Below are 27,009 nucleotides of genomic sequence, written 5' to 3'. Positions count from 1 at the left end.
CAGGTCACTAATTTATTTACTAGGAGATAGTGCTTTGGAGATGCAATGCTGAAGATGTTAACCGTGTGATCAGCAGGCCCGACCAAGTGAGCACTGGAGTAAGTAGGAGGAGACGCAAGTACCGTTGAGCTGCACTTGCGAGAAAAACAGGCCTCCCAGACTTCTCGTCCTGCTGAGAGATGCTCATTAACCAAGAAAGGGAGAGAAGAAACCGTTACAGCTCACTTTATGAATACCAACGGTCTTAACGTTCTGACGTGAGACAAACCGATGTAGAAATTTCTCAAATACCTTTAAGAATGCCGCATAAATCTTTACTAATCAGAACGTAACACGTAGTCTGCTTTGTATAAAAGGTGCCTATTATGCCATGATTGTGATAAGTTATGAACCAGGGGATTTAAAGAAGGTGATGTAACTGGGGGGCGAAGGGGAAGGTATCTATAATCTATTACCTATCTATATCAAACAAGGAAAAAATGCTTACTATTTGAGGTGTCCTCTTTCTCTGTCTGTGTGCCCCAACTTTTCAATATTTTTCCTTCATCAAGTTCTTTTAAAGCTTTCATGATTGGTGTATCTGAAATCTCTCTCTGTTTCTTTATCAATACGCTTCTTGGTGAACTTCCAAATGAAGAATCCTTTTCCGGAGGAGAACGGTACCTTAAATAATAATTACAAGACATGCAATGCTATGGACTGAATATTTGTGTCCCCTCCCCCTAAAATTCGTATGCTGAAGCCCCAATCCTCAGTGGATGGTGGGAGGAGGTGAGGCCTTGGGGAGGTGATCAGCTTTAGATGAAATCATGAGAGTGGGACCCCCCTGATGGAATTCGTGCCCTTATAAAAAAAAGCGATACAACATCTCTCTGTCTGGACACAGTCACCAAAGAAAGACCATATAACTAGGAAGAGGAGCCTCACCAAGAACCCAACTACGCTGGCAGCACCCCAACGTCGAACTCTCAGCTTCCAGAACCGCGAGAGTAAGTGTTTCTTGTTTTAAGCTGCCGAGTCTGCGGTGATTGGATACAGCAGCCTGAGCTAAGACAGAGCTCGTGGCGTTGTCAGGGGAGTAACACGAGAGCTGGCAATTACGCTCCACAATGAAAATGTATGCTTTACAATATAAATACATTACGATCGAACCTGCACGTAACAGTGCAGTGCTTCCCAATCATTTTCCCAGCCTCGCACAGGCAGGAATATCGTATTTATATGGTGCTCTGGAGTAATACGGTTGTTCGAGCTATCCAGAGCCTGAGAGGATCGACACCTTACCCAAACCGAGAGCCCATGCGCAGCGCACCACTGTGTCGGGAGCACAGAGTGGGGGACGTTCTGCACAGCCTTTGATGGTCAAGAATCCTAAAAGCGCTCGTTTTTCAAAGTAAACTAAAAATCACGTCCTCAAAATTAAGGCACTGAAGCCACAAAGAGAAGGCTCTTTATATCTTCCTGAACATTTAAAAGCAATTAAAATCTCTATGAAACCGTAACAGTTCCTAAATATGACCCTTGAGAAAGCTACCTTACCCGGGAACACAGGTTTCCACCAGCTGGTTATTCACTCTATTATCCTGGGTGTCCAAAGGCTGGCCAGTAAAGATGGAATACTCCGCGCCTGGTATCAGCCACTTGCGTCTGCTGACGTCGGAGGTGGCCAGCGTGCTAGGACAACGAGAAACGATCTGAGGCGTTACAGGCTCGTGCTTCAGTTCAGACCGAACACGTACAGAAAACGACCTGCTTTGAAACGTCATCTACGCATTTGTACAGGAATTTAAAGACTGCATAAAGCGACCTTACGTTAGATACGTGAACTCTGTTTCATCGTTTTCAGATCCAACTGAACTGTTATCTTAGGTTTTCTGTTACTCTGGAGTATTTCTGCATTTCGGTCAAGATTCAGGTACTCCCCTCTCTACGCGGCTCTGAACACCCCCAACCGACCTCCCACCACACTTCCTATGCTTCGTACACGCCCCGTAGCTCAGGCCACGGCCACGCCAGCCAGACTACCCTTCTTGTTCCTGCCAGACCGGCACAGAAACATCCTCCATCTCACAGTCCAATGCAGTAGCCACTAGCCACATACTGCTACCGAACACGTGAACTGTGGCTAGTGAGGTGAAGAACCAATTTTTAAATGCTACTTAATTTTAACGAACTTTAAAACTTTTTTTAACATTTATTTTGGAGAGAGACAGAGTACAAGCAGGGGAGGGGCAGAGAGAGGGGGAGACACAGAATCCGAAGCAGGCTCCGGGCTCCGGGCTCCGAGCTAAGAGCAGAGAGCCCGACGCGGGGCTCGAACTCACGAACTGTGAGGTAATTTTAATTAATTTAAATTTCATGGCCACGCGTGGGGACTGGCACTAATGTACTGAGTGGTGCAGTTCTAGGCTAGTACCTGCCCCATCTTATGAAAACCCTGCCCAGCTGAGGCTCACACATCATGCATTACCTGGCCCTTCGCTAGACTCCAGAACCGGTCTCGTCTTCTCCACACCTGCTTCTGACCCCGCTCTGGGCAACGTCAGGGTCCATGCAGAGGAGCGGTCCACGACCTCTCCTAGTGACTGGACTCCGCTCCTGCCCACTCACCCCCCTCGGCACACACTCAATGCACTCTGTCATCGACAGCGAACACCCCCCACTTAAGAAATCGCAACTCAAAGATTCTTCTGGCTCACACACTCAAGTATCACCAAGGCACTGTGTCCCCAAGGCCTGTGATCCTTGGCCTCACCAATTTCTATGTATCACCCCTCCAGTTCCTCTCTACCTACTCTGGGACGCACACCCCCGATAATAGTTACTCACTGCCTTGCCCCCTTCCCCGCTCACCTCCCATCACACCCAACTGGCAGCAGAGACCTAACCCTGGAGGACCACGGTGGCCTCACTTCTGAGCGTCTGCAGTCCTACACTTGGGCTTTGCCGGAAAAAAGCCACCCATCCGTGCAGACTGGGCTATCATTACAGAATCACTCTCACCATCTCAACAGACACCCGACACCGGCTGGCAACATACCTTTCTGTAATCAACGAGCTCCAATTCTCCAACGGGACTACCTTTCAGCTTCTCCACTCTCCTCAAACCTCTTACCCAACCCTGATGGTCAGGTGATAACCTCGCATCACACTTTGGCGAAGAAGAGAAACCTAGAGGAGAGAGCCGTCTTCCTCCCTCTGCTCCCTTTCACAGTCAAATTTCTTACGACTTGCCTCTATTTTCATTTCAACTCCCAGTCACTCCCTTGCTTTGGTCCTCAATTTTTAAATTAAGAAGCATTCCAAACATTTTTAGAAAATTACATGGGGCACATGGGTGGCTCAGTCGGTTAAGCATCCGACTTCGGCTCAGGTCATGATCTCACAGTCTGTGAGTTTGAGCCCAGCGTCAGGCTCTGTGCAGACAGCTCAGAGCCTGGAGTCTGCTTCGGATTCTGTGTCCCCCTCGCTCTCTGCCCTTCCCCCACTCCTGCTCCGTCTCTCTCAAAAATAAACATTAAAAAAATTTTTTTATTAAAAAAAAAAAAAAGACAAAGACCACTATGAGCACCTGTACTTGGTTTTAACAAATGTTAACATCTTACCATACGTGTTTTCAATGGAAAGACAAAACTCTATATATGTGGTTGTTTGTATTTTTTTTAATAATGTCCACCTAATGTACACATCCTTCTAATGCTGCTGCTTCTACTCAACATGTTTCAGATATCCCCGTGTTAACACACACAGGTGTGCATTTTAATCATTTGCCTACAGAATGACTATACTGCCCATTATTGATTCTTCGTCCTGTTGTGGATGTTTAGTTTCCAACACATCACCTTTCTTTTTATTTTTTTTTTTTTAACGTTTATTTATTTTTGAGACAGAGAGAGACAGAGCATGAACGGGGGGAGGGTCAGAGAGAGAGGGACACACAGAATCCGAAACAGGCTCCAGGCTCTGAGCCATCAGCACAGAGCCTGACGCGGGGCTTGAACTCACGAACCGCAAGATCATGACCTAAGCGAAGTCGGATGCTTAACCGACTGAGCCACCCAGGCACCCCCCAACACATCACCTTTCAACAGTGCTACGATTAACACATGTAGGAGTTCCTCTAAGGTAAATATCTAAAACCAGAAGTGTGCGATTTGGGGTGCACATATTTTCAGTCTTAGTGGATATTGCCAAATCACGCTCCAGTCAAGCTTACTGATTTTCAGTCCAACCATTACTTTGAGAGTACCTCTTTCTTCACATCTTTGCCAAACTTTACACTGATTAAAGTGTGGCCTGTCTGACGGTGTGAGTGGTATCCCATGCTTGTTTTAATTTACATTTTTTGATTACCAGTAAAATGAACATCTTTTCATTTTATCAGCCATTTATATGTCTTTTTCTACGAATCGTTTGTTCATGTTCTTTTATCATTTTTCTATTGAGGAGACTTTTTCTTTCCTAGTTCTTTATATTGTGGATATGAATCCTTTATTGGTTCATGTTCACTTCAGCATGCACAGACACACAGATCATACTCATGCACCAACCGTCTGCTTATAAATCTTGATTATTTGCAATATTTCTGTTAGATTTTTAAACAGGGAAACACCACAGGGGCGCCTGGGTGGCTCAGTTGGTTGAGCGTCCGACTTCATCTCAGGTCATGATCTCACAGTTTGTGGGTTCGAGCCCCGCGTCGGGCTTTGGGCTGACAGCTCAGAGCCTGGAGCCTGCTTCACATTCTGTGTCTCCCTCTCTCTGCCCCTCCCCCGCTCGTGCGCGCGCGCGCACGCTCTCTCTCAAAAATAAATAAACATTTAAAAAAAATTTACACAGGGAAATACCACAGATACAACTCAAGTCCCCTGTGTACCTCTCCAATATCATTCCTCCCCAAAGCAACCACTTACACTAAATTTGTAATGTGTACATACATTATACTTTTAACCACCTCTGTATGAACCTGTAAGAATATGTACAACTGTTCTACATGCTGAAGTCAATATGAATAGTATCCTACTTCTTCTGCAACTGGTTTTTCGTTGTTCCAAATTATGTTCCTAAGATTAAATCATGTTAATGATCAACTTCAGTGGTTGGCAAATTTTTCCTGTAGTCAAATAATAAATAAGTTTTTTGTGTTATTTGTTTTTTATTATTTTTTTTAATGTTTAATTTTGAGAGAAAGAGACAAAGTGTGAGCTGGGGAGGGGCAGACACAGAAGGATACACAGAATTAGAAGCAGGCTCTAGGCTCTGAGCTGTCAGCACAGCACCCTACACGGGGCTCGAACCTACGAACCACGAGATCACGACCTGAGCAGAAGTCGGACACCTAACTGACTGAGCCGCCCAGGCACCCCTATTTTGTTTTAATAAATAGGTTTTATGGGCCAGATGGGAGAGGTTTACTGTTGCAACTACTCAACTTAGCCATTGTAACGCAAAGCAGCCACAGACAATAGGTAAATGAATAAATGTTACTTATGGACACTGAAATTTCAATTTCATGTAATTTTTACACGTATGAAATATTATGCTTTTTCTCCCATTTAAAAACAAAAAACCTTTCTTTGCTCATGGGCCTTCCAACAACGGGCAGCAGGCTGGATTGGGGCTGGGGGCTGTGCTTGCCAATTCCTGATCTAGCAAGTGCGCTCTCACACAGACAGCACCATGCACACATATATCACAATATATTAACGTTCCAGTTGTCAGACACACAGGTCGCCTTCACTTATTCTACACAACATTCTCAACCAACATTCACATCTGTCCCTCTGTGCAAACTGCTCTCCAGGCCACCAACCCCTGGCTGGTGCACCCAGGGAACCCCAGTCCCCCTCACTCGCTCTCTCAGCTGCGGCCACAACACTGGCCACTTGGGGTTCCTCCCAGCGTGCTGGCAGCTCTTTCTCAGCTTCTTGTGCCAACCCCCACCCCAACATCGGGACCTCAGGGCTCTTCAGAGCTGCGTCCTACACCACCTATCCCGTGGTCAAGCATTACAGAATGATAATTCTACAATTTGTAACTCCAGCCTGAGACCTTATTTCTGAGCTCCAAATGCAAATGTATAATCACCTGCTGGATTCCCATTTGGAATCTGTAGGAATCTCAAACTAAAATATTTGGAATAGAAATTCTGATCCTTGGGGCGCCTGAATGGCTCAGTCAGCTAAGCGTCCGACTTCAGCTCAGGTCACGATCTCGCGGTCCGTGAGTTTGAGCCCTGCGTCGGGCTCTGTGCTGACCGCTCAGGGCCTGGAGCCTGTTTCCGATTCTGTGTCTCCCTCTTTCTCTGACCCTCCCCCGTTCATGCTCTGCCTCTCTCTGTCTCAAAAATAAATAAACGTTAAAAAATAAAAAATAAAAAAAAAAGAAATTCTGATCCTTACCCCATGGCCTGCTCTTCCCATTCCTTCCCTAGTTCAATATACGGAACCCTGAGTCGCTCCAGCCAGAAACCAAGACATTATTGGACACTTCCCTTTCTTACCTTGTTATCTCATTCTTAGCTATGTTTTGTGGATTCCACCTCCAGAACCCTCCCACCTTTCTCTTCTGTCCATTTCTACGGACATCACCCAGCGAACACCACCTCTCCCAGCACTACGATAGCCTAATTAGTGTGTCTGTTTCTACTCTTTTCCTCTCCGTCTTCTCCTCAAGGCAGGTGCATTAAAAAAATAGAAATCAGGGGTGCCTGGGTGGCTCGGTCGGTTGAGCGTCTGACTTCGGCTCAGGGCATGATCTCACGGTCCGTGAGTTCGAGCCCCGCGTCAGGCTCTGTGCTGACAGCTCAGAGCCTGGAGCCTGTTTTGGATTCTGTGTCTCCCTCTCTCTCTGCCCCTCCCCTGTTCATGCTCTGTCTCTCTCTGTCTCAAAAATAAATAAACGTTAAAAAAAAAAAAAAATAGAAATCAGATGACCTAATTTTACCATATACAACCTTTCAGAGGCTTCCCAACAGACTTAAGAGTAAAATCCAAACTCTCAACCATGTATGGCTTAGAAGGCGATGGATGATAGTCTACAATTTCATCTGGACCTACTTGACCTCTTGCTGGCAATATTCGGGCCACAGAGGCTTCCTCCAGGTTCTTTAGACATGTAAGCTCTTTCCTACCTCAGAACATAGTGAGGCTGATTTCTCTGCCTGGAACATCCCCCGCCCTCACGTCCACACCCCAAACACTCAGCACAGGGCTTACACCTCCCTGCTTACAAGTCACCTCCACAGAAAGGCCTTTCCTGACCCCAATCCCACCCCACTCTTGTTCTCCCACAAACGTTCAATTTCAGTTACTTACAATTTTTTTTTCTTTAAATAATTCACTGTGTTCTAACTTAAGATTAATTAACAAAGATCTAGAGGGGTGCGTGGTGGCTCAGTTGGTTAAGCGTCCAACTTCGGCTCAGGTCATGATCTCGCAGTTTGTGAGTTTGAGCCCCGTGTCGGGCTCTGTGCTGACAGCTCAGAGCCTAGAGCCTGCTTCAGATTCTGTGTCTCCCTCTCTCTCTCTCTGCCCCTCCCCTGCTTGCTCTCTGTCTCTCTGTCTTTGTCTCAAAAATAATAAACATTAAAAAAAAAAGATCTAGGGGCACCTGGGCGGCTCAGTCAGTTAAGCGTCCGACCTCGGCTTAGGACATGATCTCATGGTTTGTGGGCTCGAGCCCCACGTCGGGCTCTGTGCTGACCCCTCAGAGCCTGGGGCCTACTTCAGATTCTGTGTCTCCCTTTCTCTCTGCCCCTCCCCCCCCTCAGGCTCTGTCTCTCTCTCTCTCAAAAATAAATAAACATTAAAAAAAATTTTTTTTAATAATAAATAAAAAGATCTAAAGAAAGTTTCTCATTTGACAATTACAACCTAGGTTAAAGTTTACAATTTAACAATCTTTCCGATACACATCAATTTATGACCTTATGATCTACTCATTTAATATTCTTTATAAAATCATAATAAAAACCAATTCTAATACGAAAAAAAAACAGCTCTAGGGGCACCTGGGTGGCTCAATCGGTTAAGTGTCTGACTTTGGCTCAGGTCAAGATCTTGCAGTTTGTGAGTTCGAGCCCCGTGTCAGGCTCTGTGCTGACAGCTCAGAGCTTGGAGCCTGCTTCGAATTCTGTGTCTCCCTCTATGTCTCTGCCCCTCCCCCTCTCGCTCGCCTTCTCTCTCTCTCTCTCTCTCAAAAATAAACGTTAAAAAAAAATAAAAAGAAAAAAGAAAAAAATAGCTCTATAAAAGTATCATCAAGATAATGCTCTGAGATTACAACAAAGCTAATTCTGAATAACTAAAAAAACTAAAAAGAAAAATCCTTACAACCTAATAAAATCCACTATCTTTGTAGATATGTCCATTAACATAGGGATACAATTTCTGGAATTTTAAGGCTAAAAGACCTTTTGAGGTGATCTAGCCCAATGTCCTGGTATTTACAGATAATAAAATTGAGCTCCAAAAAAACCTCAAATTAAGTGATTTGCCTAAGGTCACATAGCTGGGCAAAATCAATGAATAAAAAACATTCTAGGTCTCTTTACACCCCATCAGATTCTATTCCCTCCTTTTGGCAAACGCCTCTGCATAAGACCTTTTATAATATCTAATAATTAGATGGTTTTGTTTTTGTTTTTTAAGTAAGCTCTACACCCAACATAGGGCTCTAACTCATGACTGAGCCAGCCAGGCGCCCCATAATTAGATGTTTTTACACATCTAAGTTCTATAATGACACTTAACCCTGACTTTCTCATGATTTAGACAGATGAGTTTCTCAGTTCACTAAAAGGGTGCACCTATTTCTAGCTTTACTGAGATTAAAGAAAATCACTTACTTGGCACGTGAGGGTCTCACAGGAGTTCTAGAATTATGACGAAGACTTAACATATTTTCATGCTCTACTTGCTTGACCTGAGCTTCAAGTTTTGAAATTGTTCTAATTCAAAAGCAATAAGATAAATTAAGTACACGATAGATTTTAAATATAGCTCAACTACAAATTATTTAACAGACCCTTCTAGAAACTGCTGGTCCATACACCTGTTTTCACAGTAAAATGCCACCAGTAAGCTTAAAAAAGCTGAACAAAATTGGAAACTAAACTGAAAGACAAATACATTAAACTCTACAAAGAAGCATTTCACATACTACAACTGAAGGAAGACAACAAATGGCTTTTATATAGCCAAGGAAAAAAAGAAAAATTATAAATTTGACTACAGATCAAAACACATGGTATAAATTTTAAAAATAAAATAAAACCAAGTACTCAAATAAAATGCAGTTCTAGTTATGTTTCATTCTGAACGTATATATTCATCCATATGAAATCTAGATAGGTAATGCTTTCACAAAAGAGGAAGCTTTTAATATTTTAATATAACATCCAATAAAAGAGCTAATAAGAACTTCCTAATTTTTAAAAGACACAAAGGCTAAACTATCCTGAACAACTCTCTACCTACAGGCAACTCACCTCATTTGTGCCATGTTCAGAATAAAAGCCTCTTTTCAAATTCACCAATAGGGGTAAGTACTCTGGTACTTCTGTTTTGAAGCTACCTTGGCATTCCTTCTGTTCTCTTAAACTCTGCATATGTGTTCACTCCTTCTAACCTCAAATTCTTGTCTGCCCTGCTGCGAGGAGGGTTTGAGGAAGAACAGCTCTAGCAGGGCTGACACCTCGTGCCAATTTGACAAGGAAGCTATTGGCAGAACTGAATGCATCCCAGCAAAGACCTAAGCAAATGCGCAGGCCAGGCAGCATTCGCGTTCTCTCCAACCTGAAGTCCTTAGGAGCGCAGTAAAATCTCCAAAGAAGGGACGTATCTCCAAATACAAACACAAAAGCACCCTCCAAAGCCAATTAGAAATAATTAATCATTTGCCATAGAGACCATTTATGCCTCTGTTTCTATCTAATTAAGCAAATGAGATCACAAATGTAGTCCCCAAACCAGGTTTTTAAGAAAGTAGATGGTCATAAAGTTGGTGTGAATGCTGTTTTCTTTTGGGAGCACAAATATCATTTGGTGAACTAGACTGCCTCTTAAAATTCTCTTCTTCTTTTTTAAGGATAGATTAAATTTCCTTTCAAAGGTTTAGTACCATTTAGATTTTGCTTCGCTGACCAAATAAATGTTTCAGGAGTGCACACTTCTCAAGCACAACTACCAATCTACTCTAATCATTTAAAAATCTTTGGCTAAAATCAAATGTATTTCCAGGTCAGGGGAAGATCAGGATAAAACCTGACCTCAAAGTGCCTAAAAATCCTCAAGAAAAACTTCCTTTTCATCGCTTTCAGTACAGACACATATTTATATGCTAAAAGAATAGAGGCATAATTATCTTATTAGAAAGATAACACATTTTACCTTTTCAAATCAGAAATCTGAGTATGTGCATCAAGCAATTTGTTCTCGGTTGTATTTAATGTATCCTATGAAAATAAAGGAAAAATTCAGATAACTGGAATATTCAGGTTTATACTCCTTTTATTTTAAAATACATAATATAAAACAAATCTAAGGTCACACCAGAGAGCTACAAAGAAAATTATGCAGATACTCAGCAAATACAGCATTGACCACAGAGCCAATATGCACAATTCAAGGGAAAAAATGAGACAGCAAAATGCTGGTTGATACAAGCAGCTGTATGTACATGACCTGTGTAATAGCTATAGCCTATGATGCTTTCCTTAATTCTGCACAATCCAGTGTCAAAATGGACATATTCTAACTACAGCTTGCCTAAAACCTCAGTAGTAAACACACAGGTATTTGTTTTGCCACTTAGTAAGATTTCACATGTGATGACTGGCTCCTGACCCCCCAGAATTCCCTCCTGCCTAGCTGTGCAGGCCTTTTCACCAACCTTGAATGATCGCAACCCTGTATTTTATGCAACACAAGTACTTTGGACCCCACTTACAGCATTATTGTGGGGTTTTGCGGAATTCAAACATATAGTTCCCAAAGAGAGCTTTCATTAAGAATTCAAGCATTATCAATAAACTCAAACAATCCCACAAAAAGCTACTGCTTTAAAAAACAAAACTTTGTATTTAAATATTATTAAATAATTATTTTCATCTGTATGGTTCTTATATTCTTCTAAAAATTTCATCTCAACTCATCTCAAATACAACAGCCATTCAACATTTCTGAAGATTTCAAAGAAATCCAACAAATCTGCGACGTAAGCGGGCAAATATTTGCAAATAAGGATGCTGACAAAGATGAGGTGATGGAGAGACAGTCTAACTAAGGCGGCTAGATGGAGGTAGAAGAGGGAGAGAAAGGGAGAAGAAAGGGTCACCCCTCTTCATTTCCAACCCAGTGTTTCTGCCCCTATATGATGTTCAGAACATGAATCATCAACCATTACCTTTACTCTTTCGTGTTCTTTTCCAAGGGACTCATACTCTCCTAAGAGCTATAAGGAAAAACAAAAAAATTGTACCACAAAGTTAAACATTTATAATAGCAACTCAGAGATGGTCTATAAAATAGCTGCCCTTACTCTGCAAAAATGCAAATGTCATGAAACAGAATGGTTAACACTGTGTTCCAGATTGAAGGCGACTAAAGAGATAACAGAAGTGAATGTAAGGCATGATGCTGGGTTGGATCCTGGACTAGAAAGAAAAGTGTCATAAAATAATAATTTGGATGTAAATTGCACATTAGACTTCTTTACTTTGATTCGTTCTGTGGCTATGTACCGAAGGCCCTTGTTCTTAGGAAATACACACCAAAAGGTAAGGGTAAAGGGCCAGGTCTGCAATTTACTCTCAAATTGTTCAAGAAAAAAACATGTATGTGTGAACACATACATATGGGAGATGATAAGGCCAATATGGCAAATGCTAACAACTGTGATCCTAGGTAAAAGGAATATAATGGTTCTCACAAGGTTTCTCTAAGTTTGAATTTACTTCAAAATAAAAAGTAAAACAAAAACAATTTAGTAGCAGTCCAGACCCCTTGAGCAGTTTGTTTGTTTACTTATTTACTTATTTATTTAGCTTCACGCCCAGTGTGGGGCTCGAACTCACGGCCTGGAGATCAAGCCCTGACCCAAGATCAAGAGCTGGATGCCCAACCCACTGAGCCTCCCAGGTGCCTCAAGAAAGCAATATTTTAAAAGATTAAAATTTGTGGGGCACCTAGGTGACTCAATCAGTTAAGCAGCCAACTTTGGCTCAGGTCATGATCTCACAGTTCGTGGGTCCAAGCCCATGTCAGGCTCTGAGTGAACAGCTCAGAGCCTGAAGCCTGCTTCGGATTCTGTCTCTCTCTCTCTCTGCCCCTCCTCCACTCACTCTCTCTCTGTCTCTGTCTCTCAAAAATAAATAAAACATTTAAAAAATTACCAAAAAAAAAAGCATAATCCCAAGTCTAATATAGATTACTTATTGTGGCTCCTGAGTTCAAGCCCTGCATCAGGCACTGTGCTGACAGCTCAGAGCCTGGTGCCTGCTTCGGATTCTGTGTCTCCCTCTCTTCTGCCCACCCCTCCCCTGCTCATACTCTGTCTCACTCTCCTTCAAAAATAAACATTACAAAATTATAAATAAATAAATAAATAAATAAATAAATAAATAAATAAAAGTTGAGTGGTTAGAGCCCAGGACCTTTCCCCATCCTATACAGCAGCAGACTGACCAGCCAGGCAACAGGACTCAGTGAAGGTGAATGAGACACAAATTCAACTTTGGAAACCCAAGTGCAACAGGTGGAGGAAGTAAAGGGATAAGGAGAAGATGGAAAAGTTTTCAAAAAAACAAAACACAAAACACAAAACAAAACCCACCTTGGCTCCCCATCCCTCAGTGCCACCAGATCCTGGATGAAAGGTCCCAGACAAGAGACTGGGAGACTCTTCCTTGGGAAAACCAAACAATCCCAGAAAGAAGACCTCTACATAATTACTCCATGATTGCTGGTAAGTAAAGGCTACCAGGAAGTAAGTCACATCTGTACACATACGGTCTCCAAATGGCTTTTGATTGCCTCCCCCTTAAATGTGAGTCTAGTAAAAGAACCAACATTAAAAAAAAAAAAAGCAAAAACATTCAATATGAAGCTGATTTCAAAAGGAAAGGTTAACTTGGAAGAAATAATAAATCAAAACTAAAGAAGTATTACAAGAAAGCTATTATTAATATCCTCAGAGAAGTAACTGCTATATACATAAAGCAAGACCAGAAAGCAATGAAAAACTAGCAATGAAAGGACAAGAAACAGCTCTTAGAAACTAAAAATGAGAGAGAAAATAAGTTTAATACTAAAACCAGAAGATAGAGAACGAAGAGGCTATGATGGAAAGTAAAGCATAAATAAGTCTCAGAAAATCAACCCAGGGGCACCTGGATGGCTCAGTCGGTTGAGCGTCTGACTTTGGCTCAGGTCATGATCTCATGGTTCGTGGTTTCAAGCCCAAGCTGGGCTCTGTGCTGACAGCTTGGAGCCTGGAGCCCGCTTCAGATTCTGTGTCTCCCTCTCTCTCTCTGCCCCTCCACCATTTGTGTTTTCTCTCTTTCACAAAAATAAATAAACTTTAAAAAATCTGATAAGAAAATATACCCTAGAATTCTATACTCTTAGCCAAATGACATGCGAAAGACCTAAATCTTCATCCACAATAATTATGGATATTGTTAAAAATTCAAGAAATCGGGGCATCTGGCTGGCTCAATTGGTGGAGCATGCAACTCCTGATCTTGGGGTCGTGAGTTCAAGCCCCACTTTAGGTGTAGAGCTTACTTTAAAAAAAAATTGGGGGTTGGGCACCTGGGTGGCTCAGTCGGTTGAGAGTCTGACTTCGGCTCAGGTCATGATCTCACGGCTTGTGAATTTGGGCCCCGTGTCAGGCTCTGTGTTGACAGCTCGGAGCCTGGAGCCTGCTTCAGATTCTATGTCTCCCTCGCTCTCTGTCCCTCCCCTGCTCAAACTCTGTCTCTCTCTGTCTCAAAAATAAACAAACATTAAAAAAAAAAATTGGGGGCACCTGGGTGGCTCAGTCGGTTAAGCGTATGACTCTGGGTTTCGGCTCAGGTCATGATCTCACCGTCCGTGAAACATGGTTCTCTGTGTTAGGCTCTGAGAGGATAGCGCAGAGCCTGCTTGGGATTCTTACTCTCTCTCTCCTTCCCTCCCTCTCTCTCTCTCTGCCCCCCTGCATGCACTCTCCCTCTCTCTCTCTCTCAAAATAAATAAACATTTTTAAAAAGTTTAAGACAAAAATAAAAAATAAAAATTCAAGGAATAACATAAGCACATTATTTAGAAATACATAAATATTAAAATAGGGTATCTAAGGAGAAAAACCTAACAAAGGATGTGAAAAGGCTTAATGAAGAAAACTACAACACTTTGTTAAGAGACTTTTTAAAAAAAGATTTAAATAGAGGTATAAACCGCATTCATATATGGGATGACTCAATATTATGTCTCAACTATCTCCAAGTTAATCTATAAATTTAGTGAAATTCCAAACAAAAGCAGAATTTTTGCTTTGTTTTCTTTTGAAGTCATCTCTACACCCAATGTGGGGCTTGAATTCATGATCCCAAGATTAAGAGTCACATTTCCACCAACTGAGCAAGTCAGGAGCTCCAAAAGCAGTTTTTTTGTTTTTGCTTTTACAAAACAGGATAAGCTGACAGTAATATTGACATGAAAAGATACTCTATTTGAAAATGGCTCAGTCAGAAGAGTATGTGGCTCCTGATCTTTGGGTCATGAGTTCGAGCCCCACCTTGGGTGTAGGGATTGCTTAAATAAACTTTTTAAAAAATGGTGCTGTGACCATCGGTTAACCATTTGAAACAACAATCAAGTTCAGTTCACATCTCACACCATACATACGAGGTAATCTGGGGTAGCTTAAAGGCCTAAATGTATAAAGCAAAACTTTATAATTTTAGAAGGCAATATATAGGAGATTAATTTTCTGATCCTTGAGCAGGAAAAGACTGTGTAAACAAGACATAAAAGAGGCCTCAACTGTAAATGAAAAGACTGTATTTTGAATATTACAATCTAAAACCTGTACCCCATAAAAGAGAACGCCAAGTTAAATGCAAACCACAAGCCAAGAGAGCTGCAATACAGATTAATCACTGCACATCAATCAAACCAGCAAAAAATTAAGACGTCTGACAATACAAAGCATTGGAAATACTCTAGAAAATAAGAACACTCATCGATTACTGGTGGGAAAATGAACTGGTACAACTATTTCAGAGGGCAATTTAGCAATATTAGCAGTATCTAATGAGGATGACCGCGTTCACATTCTATGTCCCAGCCACTGCATACAGAACACAGGCTCTTGTGGCAGATACTGTGTACCCCAAAGAGGCAGCAGCAATATTTCTGTTCACAAAAGGTCTTCCAGAACCTTGAGACACCCCATCAAGAGGTGGTACCTACTTCTTCTTTCCTTGAACCTGGAAGACCTTTGAGAGAGACAGTGTAACAAATGTGTTCATTCCATCAGTCACTCCTAAGAAGGCAGGGGTGATCAGAAATGGGTGCATGGGGGGACTTCAATTGTATCTGTGGTATTTTAAATCCGAAGATGAGTGCTTGGTCCACATGTGATTTTTCTTTTTATATACCTGAAATATTTAAAAGCTGTTTAAATAAAAACGAGTAAAAGCTGCATGTATCAGCATGGTAAATCTCAGAAGCAATGCTGCAAAAAAACAGGTTGTAGGAGGGGTGCCTGGCTGGCTCAGTCAGTAGAATATGCAAATCTTGACCTCAGAGTCGTGAGTTCAAGCCCCACGCTAGGCGTGGAGGCCGCTTAAAAATAAAAAAACAAAACAGGCTGCTGGAAGATATAGGTAGTACGATTCATACGTAGTTCATAAACATTACTATATATTGTTTATAGACACGTGGGTTTGGAGCAAAAGTAGAAAGAAATGCATGGGGAAACCAAGAGTGTATTCAGCATAGCAGGTAGGAGAGAAAGGAATAGAAGAGGGTGTTTCAACTGGATTTGCAGACAGCTGGTATGTGGATGTCCTATCTATTACTCTCTGTACATCTCCCTAGGCTTGAAGTATTTGACATAGCAAATGCAAACAAACAGTGTCATCACTGGCAACATTAATCTCAATTCAAAACAACATTCCAGTGATCCAATGAACAATGAACATACCTAGTACTAGATCTCCGTTTCTACATATTTTCCACTTAAAGGAACCAGGGCTCGTTGGAGTCATGAGTGATTTAGAGCTATGGGAAAGTACAAGCTGAGCCTGGAATATCTTGCTGTGCCAGGAAGCGTGGATGTGCTCAGAGAGTGACAGGAACACGTCAAAAGGACACAGGAGCCAGCCAGCCTAACACTTACCCCACTGGCCAAAACTAGGACAAAGCAAGCGTCAAAATAATAACCATAACAGCGACAGCAAAAAGAACTATATGACCCACTGAATAAAATAAGAATCCATGAGTCCACGCTGACATAAATAAACAAAGGAGAGCAGAGAGGTCCTCCTTTCAGAAAAATGTAGAAGGGGTAATAGGAAAAGCATCATTTGGCAACCACCATAGTAATTACCTGTTTCAGGAAAGACTCCTCATGCTAAAGCCAGTGGGTAAAGTCTGATGAGAAGAAGTCTGATTTACAAAGTCTTAAAATATCCCCTAATACTTATAAATTCCAAACTGGGAGTTATAACTTTACAGTGCAGACACCAGGGAAACAGCACCTTAACCAAGAGATCAGGGTTAACACCACAAAGTGAACATGGGAAGGCTCAGCTTCCTTCCACTCTTGGGCATTACAACAACCTGAATCTGACTGCAAAATACAAACCCGAACTGAAGAACATTCTGCAACAGTGCTGTCCAACAGAACTTTCTGCAGCACTGGAGGTGTTCTCTTATCTGTGCTGCCTAATGGGGCAGCCACAGCCTCATGCGGCCGCTGACAGACTGATAAAGCAAATAGAGTCAAATGTTAAGATTTAGAATCAAGGTGAAAGGTATTTGCAAAGTTTTTATACGATTTTTGCTACTTTCTGTACGTCTGATATTATGGCAAAGTAAAATGTGCAAGAAGTTTTAAAAACCAGGATCTCATCCTGTACTCGCACACAAAGTTATACTGTTAATACACATGAATAAGAACAGTAATAACCAGGGGCTCCTGGGTGTCTCAGTTGGTTAAGTGTCCGACCCTTGACTTCTGCTCAAGTCATGATCTCATGGTTCATGAGTTTGTGGGTTCAAGCCCTGCATCGAGCTCCGTGGCTGACAACGTGGAGCCTGCTTGGAATTCTCTCGCCCCCTTCCTCTCTCTCTGCCCCTCCCCTGCTTGCATTCTCTCAAAACAAATAAATAAATGAATGAATGAATGAATGAACAAACATTAAAAAAAAAGAGTAATAATCAAAACCATGTGAAGTTGTAATCAAATATGACATAGTGAGCAGAGTGTTTATATCCACTCTCCTGAAACTTGACTATCAGAGAATAAAATACATAGGGTTTATTGATAAGATGTGCTGAAATGGCACTTTCCCTCTGTGGTTTTCCTCCCAATATTCCATAACTACAGTCTAATCATAAGAGAAACATCCCAAGGGACACCCAACAAAACCCCTGACCAATCCTCTTCAAAACCGTCCAGGTCATCAAAAACACGGAAAGTCTGAGAAACTGACATAGGCAAAAGGACCCTAAGGAGGCGTCATGGTACCTAAATGTACTACAGAATCTTGGGACAGAGAAAGAACAGTAGGTAAAAACAAAGGAAATCTGAATAAGCTATGGAATACACTTAATAATAATGAGTCGACATTGGTTCATTAATTGCCGCAAAATACCATACTAATGTGAGACGTTAATAACAGGGGAACCGTGCAGGGCATACAGGAACACGACACTATCTTCTCAATTTCTCTGTAAATCTAAAACTGTTGTAAGAAATAAAAGTATTTTTTAAAAAGTGTGACTGCAAGGGCACCTGGGTGGCTCAGTCGGTTGAGCCTCTGACTTTGGCTCAGGTCATGATCTTGCGGTTCATGAGTTCAAGCCCCACATCGGGCTCTATGCTGACAGCTCAGAGCCTGGAGCCTGCTTCAGATTCTGTGTCTCCCTCTCCCTCTGCTCCTCCCCTGCCCGCGCTCTGTCTCTCTCTCAAAAATAAACAAACATTAAAAAAAAATTGTTTTTTAAGTGTGACTGCAAACCATAAATGTTTTCAGACATGGAAGGCTTCAGAATTTGTCTCCCAAGTACTCTTTTTCTCAAGAGATACACTCTGGCAAAACAGAGAATTCAACTAAGAAAGAAGTACAGGATGCACACAAAACAAGAGACCTAATACAAGAAAGAAGCAAAGACCATTCCCAGGATGATGGCAAAGGTAAGTCCCAGACATCTGTGTACCCGACCTCAAGAGCAAGCAGCTCATAACAAAGCAGAAGTATTTGGAGGCGGGAGCAAGTACTAAATACAGGCTACTAATCAAGTTAAAAAAAAAAAAAAAAGTAATTATTAATTCTAGGGAAAATAAGAGAAACGAAATGTAATCACTGAACACTGCAGCCTGGCTCTCAACAATATTTACACAGACAGTAAGAAATACTGAATACTGATCTAACTGTCAATGATAATACATCTCATTTCAAATCTAAAACACCATTCACCAGAAATCATACCATTATTTACTACTGTTTTCTACTAAAAGAGAAAATAAAATGCGGCCAATTAAACTATGATACCACGGCGTAAAGATGTATACCAATTCTTCAAGTTGTTAAAACGTAAAAGAACAGCATCTTAGAATCGAGTTAACGTATTAATCACACTGAAAAGACAGAGAGGGGGCGCTTGGGTGGCTCAGTCGGTTAACCGTCTGACTTCAGCTCAGGTCATGATCTCATGGTTCGTGAGTTCAAAGCTCCATGTCAGGCTCTGTGTTAACAGCTCAGAGCCTGGAGCCTGCTTCACATTCTGTGTCTCCCTCTCTCTCTGCCCCTCCCCTGCTAGCACTCTGTCTCTCTGTCTCTCTGTCTTTCTCTCAAAAATAAATAAACTTAAAAACAAAAAAGAAAAAGAAAGGAGAGAAGTGTTTGTATTGGGAGCAAATGGTGTAAGAAGGCTAAACTGTGGCTTTCCTTGCACAGAAGTCGATATGTAATGTCTGAAACTGATGAGGAAAAAAAGAGAAAGAGAAATAGAAGTTTGTTACATAGAAACATGGAGAAAAATGCTACGAGACACCACTAGAAGAGCTGAGAGTGATGACTTCTAAGGTAGGGGACACCTAGGAAGGGAGAGGTGGGGAAGACCACCGTTTTCCCTTAACATCTGAATATTTAAACCATTTACATGGGGGCACCTGGGTGGCTCAGTCGGGTTAAGCATCCGACTTCAGCTCAGGTCATGATCTCATGGTTTGTGGGTTTGAGCCCTACATTGGGCTCTGTGCTGACAGCTCAGACCCTGGAGCCTGCTTCAGATTCTATGTCTCCCTCTCTCTCTGCCCCTCCCCCCCATGCTCTGTCTCTCTCTCAGAAATAAATAAAAAATTTTTTAAAAATGTACATGTATTATCTTCATGAAAATAAGTATTTAAAAAATCAAAGTAATAACAATCTAATGCTCTCAGGGAGAAAACTGCAACAGCCGAAATGCTTTTAGATTTCTTTATGTACCATGACAAAGAATATTAAGAAAAATCTAAGAAAAAAAAAAATACACAACCCGAAACCTAATTCAGTTTCAATATTGTACAAATCCAAATTTTAAGTGACATTATAGCAAAATGAAAAAATTCAATCAAACCTATTCTAAATCTGGTTCATTTTACCCATCTAGCCACATAGATGCTTATTTAAGATAGCTCAAAAGGTGACTCGATAGAGACAAAAAGCATGGGGGAAACACCACAGTTCTGAACGCTCTGACTTCCTGCTTCAAGATAAGACCTAACAGACTCAATCGGGAGAATCTATATTTGCAGCCACAGCAAAGTTATGTCAAACAAAAATAAACTTGGAAAAAGTCATAATAGTCTGTAAGAGTATAACATCTAAAATAACTTTTAGCCAACCCTGTCTTAAGTTTCCATTTTTTGTCACTTACATCTTGAAACATTTTGTTTTCTTGTTTCAGTCTTGCTTCCTTATCATCTGAGAGTTTGTAAGCATTCTCAAATGCTTCTTCTAAATCCTGCAGTCGAGATTTTAGTCGAATGATGGTATTGTCTTTTTCTTTGTTACTTGTTCTCATTTCCTCAATCCGTTCCTGCAAAATTTTGGAAGCACTGCTGGCTGCATTGAAGCGTTCTCTAAAATCACTCTACAAAATAAAAACAAGGATAATAAATTGTTTTTAATTAAAAAAAAATAGATGTTTCAGTAGCAGCTAATAAATTGTGGGCATTAAACTCTGAAAGAAAAGTAATAAAATAAAACCTACAAATTGGAATTAACAAGTTTAATATTTTGTTATGTCCTGGGATGGAGACTGAAAAGGATCACTCTACTAAAGTAACAGCTTCAGGGGTACCTAGCTGGTTCAGTCAGTGGAGCATGTGACTCTTGCTCACAGGGTTTTAAGTTCAAGCCCCACACTGGGTGTTGAGATTACTCAAAAATAAAATCTTTAGGGGTGCCTGGGTGGTTCAGTTGGTTAAGCATCCGACTTCAGCTCTAGTCATGATTTCATGGTTTGTGACTTCGAGCCCCACGTTGGGCTCTATGCTGACAGCTCAGAACCTGGAGCCTGCTTTGGATTCTGTGTCTCCCTCTCTCCCTGCCCCTCCCTGCTTACGCTGTCTCTCTCTCTCCCTCTCTGTCTCTCTCAAAAATAAACATTTAAAAAAATAATTAATTAAAAAATTCAAAGATAAAAGGGAACCTAGGTGGCTCAGTCAGTTGAGCATCCGACTGCTGGTTTCAGCTCAAGTCATGATCTTATGGTTGATGGGTTCAAGCCCTATATCTGGTTCTGTACTAGCAGCTTAAAGCCTGCTTGGGATTCTCTCTCTCTCTCTCTCTCTCTCTCTGCCCCTCCCCTGCTTGTGCTATCTTTGTCTGTCTCAAAATAAATAAATAAAACTTAAAAATTTTTCTAAAAAAAATCAATCAATAACAGCTTCATGAGATTGTCATGAAGTACAGACAGAAAACCATTTCTGGCATTGAACTGCTGGACCCACCTGTAGGTCACTTTAATGAAAAAAATAACCATGGCTATTAGGGAAATGATTCTGAAAGGGCAGCTGGAGTCTGTTGCCCCACATTAATATTTAGGGAGAATCAAGCATTTCTTCCCCTATTCTCTTACTATGAAAATAAAAGAGAAAATTCAAAATGCATCTGCTATATTAATATTCATTCAACAATCGTTTCTTGAATATCCACTAGGTGCCAGGCACTAGGGTGCAAAAAATGTAAGATTAGCAAGAAAGACAAGTCCCTGACTTTGAGAAGTTTACAGTTTAGGAGAAAGACAACTAAAAAAATATATATCAAAGAAAGACAAAGAAACAGTGCACAGAACATAAGTGGCATTTTCCATCAAAATGTTACTAACAAGGTTACACATAGAAGAATAAAATTTGGTAACGCATGAAAAAATATTTTAAAATATTAAAATATTAAGCATCTGACCTCGGCTCAGGTCATGATCTTGCCGTTCCCAAGTTCAAGCCCCGCATAGGGCTCTGTGCTGACAGCTCAGAGCCTGGAGCCTGTTTTAGATTCTGTCTCCCATTCTCTCTCTGCCCCTCTCCTGTTCACATCTGTCTCTCTCTCTCTCTCAAAAATAAACATTAAAAAAAATTTTTTTTAATTTTAAGTTTATGCATTCCTAGTTATACATCAAGAAAATTTAAAACCTAACTCCACATAAAATGTTGTATACAAATATTCATAGCACTGTCATTCATAACAGCCAAAAAAATCAAAACAACCCAAACATCTATCACCTAATGAATAAATACAAAATATTATTCAACCATAAAAAATAATGAAATACTGATTCATGCTACAACATGGATAACCCTTGAAAATAAATCATGCTAAGTGGAAGAAGTCTGACACAAACGGTCATATATATAAGATTCCATTTATACCAATGTCCAGAATGGGCAAATCCAAAGAACAGAAAGTAGGGTAGTGCTTGCTCAGGGCTGGGAACAAGGGGGTTTGGGGTTAGGAGGGAAAGGCTAATGGTTAAGGGTTTCAGGGTTTCTTTTTATTTATTTTTTTACATGTTCATTTATTTATTTTTGAGAGAGAGAGAGAGAAGGAGAGAGCGGGGAGGGGCAGAGAGCGGGAGAATACCAAGCAGGCTCCACACTGCCAGCACCACAGCCTGATGTGGAGCTCAATCTCACGAACCTCAAGATCATGACCTGAGCCAAAATAAAGAATCAGACACTCAACTGACTGAGATACCCAGGTGCCTCTGGGGTTTCTTTTGAGAGAAAATATTCTAAAATTGACTATAGTGATGCTTGCACAAGTTTGCAAATATACTAAAGACCACAGAATTCTATACTTTCAGACAGTGAGTTTTATGATACGCAAATTATATCTCAATAAAAAAAATAAAAAATTTAAAGGGTAAAAGTTCATCCTATCCTATGAAGCCAGCAGCATTCAAAATATAAACTTACTTAATAAGACAACCTAAGAAGATTAAAAACACATAGCCAATATTTTCATAAAACTATTAATTTGTCTCTAAAGTTCAGTTAATAAAAAGGCTTAAATTCTTAACGTTGAGCCACTAAACAACAGAAGAATACTTACAACTTCTATTTCCAGCAAGTTATTCTTATTTTCAAGTGTTCTCACACGACTAGTTGCTTCATTTAGAGCACTATCTAATTGGCCACATCTAAAAACCATAAATTGGAAAGAAAAAATTAGAAGATAAAATCCTTTCCCTTAGAAGTATTCTGTAAATCTGATTTGCCCATATATAAAACAAATTCTCCATTTATTGAACACAGAGGATGCCATTTTAATAAAATACATCCCAATAAACCTGATATTATCTTCCAGAGAAAATTACAATATGAAAAGATCCCTAATAGAGAAGTGAAAAAGGCAAAATATGAAAGACATCTGTATACCTATGTTCACAGCAATGTGCACACTAGCCAAAGAGGGAAGCTAGCCAAGTGTCCATGAGGGCTGAATGGATGAGCAAAATGTGGTCTATCCATGCAGTGGAATATGATTCAGCCTCAAAAAGGATGACCGTCCAAAGCCTGCTACGACATGGATGAACCTTGAGGGCATTATGCTCAGCGAAATAAGCCAGACCCAAAAGTATGCTTCCACTTATACGTGGCACCCAAACTCATCTGAGGTGTTAATTTCATAGACAGAAAGTAGGATGGTGGGTGCTCGAGGGTGGGGGTGGTGGGAGTGCAGACTTGCTGTTTAATGGGTCCAGGGGGTCGGGTCTGCAAGATGAAAAGTTCTGGAGATGGATGGTGGTGACGGTTGCCCAACAATGTGAATGTACTTCATGCCAGTGAAATGATCGCTTAAAAATGGTGAACATGGTAAAAAAAAAAAAAGGTTAAGATGGTAAATTTTGTTATTTATATTTTACACTAAAAATAAATTTTAAATTAAAAAATATAAGATATAAAAGAATGCATTAAACAGCTTGATCTTTGTTATGAAAGAAAACCTATATATAAATATGTGTATTGTGATTTGTAGGATATAAAACTTAAGTCTGGAAACCTAGAGGCTGGGTAGGGAGACTTTTCTTATTATATCCCCCTGTAGTTTTCCAAATGAGCATGAATGTATTCTTCTTAGAATTAAAGACGTTCTTCATAGAGTTAATCATCACAGAACCTTAAAATAACAGAATACACGGAAGAATTCGGTTATCATTTTGACTCCGTGTTCATGAATCGGGAGCACAAGCCAATATCTATTTGGCACTGATTATATGCCAAGTCCACGTTAAGCACTTACATTCATCCTCACAATCCTATGAGTTAGGACTATTATCATCAGCATTTTACAGATAAGAAAACAATATGAAGCTTAATTCCTCCTGGGTTGTAAGCCATCAAACCGGGATTCTAAACCCGGCAGTCCGGCTCCAGAGTTCACGCTCCTCACCACTGCGCATCGATGCCACGTAGCAATGAAATACTGATAAAACCGTTCTAGAAAGAAAGAGCACTAAATAGTCAAGTGTAGGTACGTTAACTGTATTTCTCTGTTTTAGTTCCCACACTGACTCCGGCATGAGGCCGTGTCACATAATCTGATATCGCAGCTGGCTCCGAGAGAAGTGTCCATGGCCCCATCGGCAGCTCCAGGGGGATTCTCCCGATTGCAATTTTAAGTCTGAAAAACCCCGATGTGTACGCCGACAACTTAAACTTGGTTTTCGTCTTTGGCGAATCATTTCTCCAGTCCTGGCTGACTGCAACTACTGCCACTCATTTGCACACTGTCCTTGCGCCCACCCCAGCGCCCTGACTGCTGCCGCCACCATTAGGACACAGCCACTTAGTCAAATCCTGACTTCCAATCTGTCCTACCTACACTGCCTCACCGCTCCATGGCTCTAGCAGCTTCTAGACAGAAAAGTGCGTTAATCAGCTATCACTTCCTAGGTGTCTTTTCTGGTGGCCTATCTTTAACCCAACAAGGTCTACGAGCTTCTTTCATACTCGTTTTCCGCAGGAAGGACCTACAGTCATCTTTGACTTTTTTTTTTTTTCATCTTTGACTTCTTAAAAACAAACAACAAGAACCAACTTCCCCTAGCCTGACATCTACTCTTTTCCTTTTATCCTAGAAAACCTATTTCTGGCTCTTTTCAAATTACTGCTCTCTACCATGGCACCCCCAGTTCCACCCCCAACCCCACCTCCAGCCCCACTCCCAGCAGCAAAACCGAAGCTGTAGTAACACTCAGGTAGTTAACAGCATGTTAACTACAGCAACCACAAACTAGTATAAAGGCTAGTTTTCCTACAATTCTCCAAGCTAAACTACTAACTGGACCAGAAGATTTCAGTTCCCTCATCTTTTTTTCAAGGGGCTTTGTCTTTTCTTGCCTTAAAAAAGAATACTTTAGGGGCGCCTGGGTGGCTCAGTCAGTTAAGCGTCCAACTTCGGCTCAGGTCATGATCTCATGGTTCATGAGTTCAGGCCCCGCGTCAGGCTCTGTGCTGACGGCTCAGAGCCTGGAGCCTGCCTCGGATTCTGTGTCTCCCTCTCTCTCTCTTCCCTGCCCTGCTCACGCTTTCTCTCTCAAAAATAAATAAACATTAACAAATTTAAAACAACAAGAACAAAATAAAAAAGAATACTTTGCTGCTATACTGACCTGAGTTTTTTTTTTTTTAATGTTTATTTATTTATTTTTGAGAGAGAGAGAGAGAGAGAGAGCAAACAGGGATGGGGCAGAGAGAGAGAGAGAGAGAGAGAAGGAAAGAGAGAATTTCAAGCAGTCTCTGCACTGTCAGCGCAGAGTCCAACGTGGGGCTCAATCTCACAAACTGTGAGATCATGACCTGAGCTAAAATCAAGAGTTGGACACTTGGAGCGCCTGGTCAGCTCAGTTAAGTGCACTGACAGCACAGAGCTTGCATGGGATTCTGTCTCCCTCTCTCTCTTCTCCTCCCCTGCTCCTTCTCTCTCTCTCAAAATAAATTAAAAAAAAAATTTTTTTTAATTTTTTTTAACGTTTATTTATTTCTGAGACAGAGAGAGACACAGCATGAGCAGGGGAGGGGCAGAGAGAGAGCGAGACACAGAATCTGAAGCAGGCTCCAGGCTCTGAGCTGTCAGCACAGCGCCCGAGCGGGGCTCGAACTCACAAACCATGAGATCATGACCTGAGCCGAAGTCGGTCGCTCAACTGACTGAGCCACCCAGGCGCCCCAAATTAAAAAAAATTTTTAAAGGTGGCTCAGTTGGTTAAGCATCTGGTCATGATCTCACGGTCTGGGAGTTCAAGCTCTGCATCGGGCTCTCTGCTCAGAGCCCACTTTGGGTCCTCTGTTCCCCTCTCTCTCTGCCCCTCTGCTCTACTCCCCTCTCTCTCAAAAACAAATAAACATTTAAAAAACAAAAAAAAGAATCAGACACTTAATAGACTGAGCCACCCAGGTTCCCCCCCCCCCCCAGCTTTCAATCTGTTTAAATGCCATTTAAATGTAAAGTATGTTCCAAGTATGCTGTTATTAATACTAGTGAAGGCATCAAATTTGTTACTGATTCTCTCCCTAAAACAGGTATCCGGGGATCCTTAACATAACTGCCCCTGTGTTTCCATGTTGGTTACTTGTTTGTACAGGATAATTGCTTACACAGGTTCAGGAGTGTCTGGATTTCAGTTCCATGTCTCTGAGTTTCAAAGCAGGTTGAGAACTGCTAGAGGACGTTAGAGACTTCTGAGAAAATCTGTACACAATACTAATCCACTCATAAATGACGTTCCTTTACATACAGGGTATCTGCTCAACTGTTCCAGTATCCTGTCCGTGTGAAACAAATGTTCTCACGTCAGCTATTAGTGTGCTACACGAGGTTGGTTTCGATCTGTGAAAATAATTCCTTAGGCAAACAGGTCTCTGTTAAAAATTTCAAATCTAAAGCACATCTTTGCAAAATGTTTTATCACAATTAAATATACTTAGGAAAAAATAACATTTCCAAGTTGGAGAAACACTAACTTCAGAGTTGAATTATAAGCTTTACCTGTCTACAAGAATTTGATTGGTTTTCTTCCAATCTTCAACTGCAGAAATCTCCTTTGCCTCCAGTTTCTGTTTCAAACTATTTATTTCTGACTCATAATAAGCTCGAAGATCGGCTACGTGTCGAGCGTGCTTCTCCTTCAGGTTCTGCCGAATCCTGTTGGTGAGGGCAAAACGACTTGTTAGGAAAGCATTTCCTCACTCTACCCCACAAGAGAAACTATGAATACAATCTTTCTCAAAAGCAAAACTACAGCC

General features: G+C 41.2%; 1 protein-coding gene across 10 annotated transcripts in view; it reads right to left on the bottom strand.

Moving 5' to 3' along the window:
• MPHOSPH9 (M-phase phosphoprotein 9) overlaps nt 1-27,009 on the bottom strand; it is a 55,394-nt gene that overhangs the window by 7,136 nt on the left and 21,249 nt on the right. For 9 of the 10 annotated variants that reach the window (XM_042909533.1, XM_042909530.1, XM_042909535.1 and 6 more), the window contains 8 exons: nt 26,753-26,908; nt 22,814-22,901; nt 20,136-20,351; nt 11,407-11,454; nt 10,392-10,456; nt 8,849-8,950; nt 1,540-1,674; nt 488-663 (listed from right to left, as the gene is read on the bottom strand). In XM_042909533.1, the coding sequence (XP_042765467.1) occupies nt 488-663; nt 1,540-1,674; nt 8,849-8,950; nt 10,392-10,456; nt 11,407-11,454; nt 20,136-20,351; nt 22,814-22,901; nt 26,753-26,908 (986 nt within the window). The remainder of the gene's footprint in view (nt 1-487; nt 664-1,539; nt 1,675-8,848; nt 8,951-10,391; nt 10,457-11,406; nt 11,455-20,135; nt 20,352-22,813; nt 22,902-26,752; nt 26,909-27,009) is intronic. The other variant, XM_042909532.1, reaches the window with a different exon arrangement.

Source organism: Panthera leo, chromosome D3 (genome assembly GCF_018350215.1).
Source record: "Panthera leo isolate Ple1 chromosome D3, P.leo_Ple1_pat1.1, whole genome shotgun sequence".
NCBI lineage: Eukaryota > Metazoa > Chordata > Mammalia > Carnivora > Felidae > Panthera > Panthera leo.
This window is presented reverse-complemented; position numbering and strand designations above follow the sequence as displayed.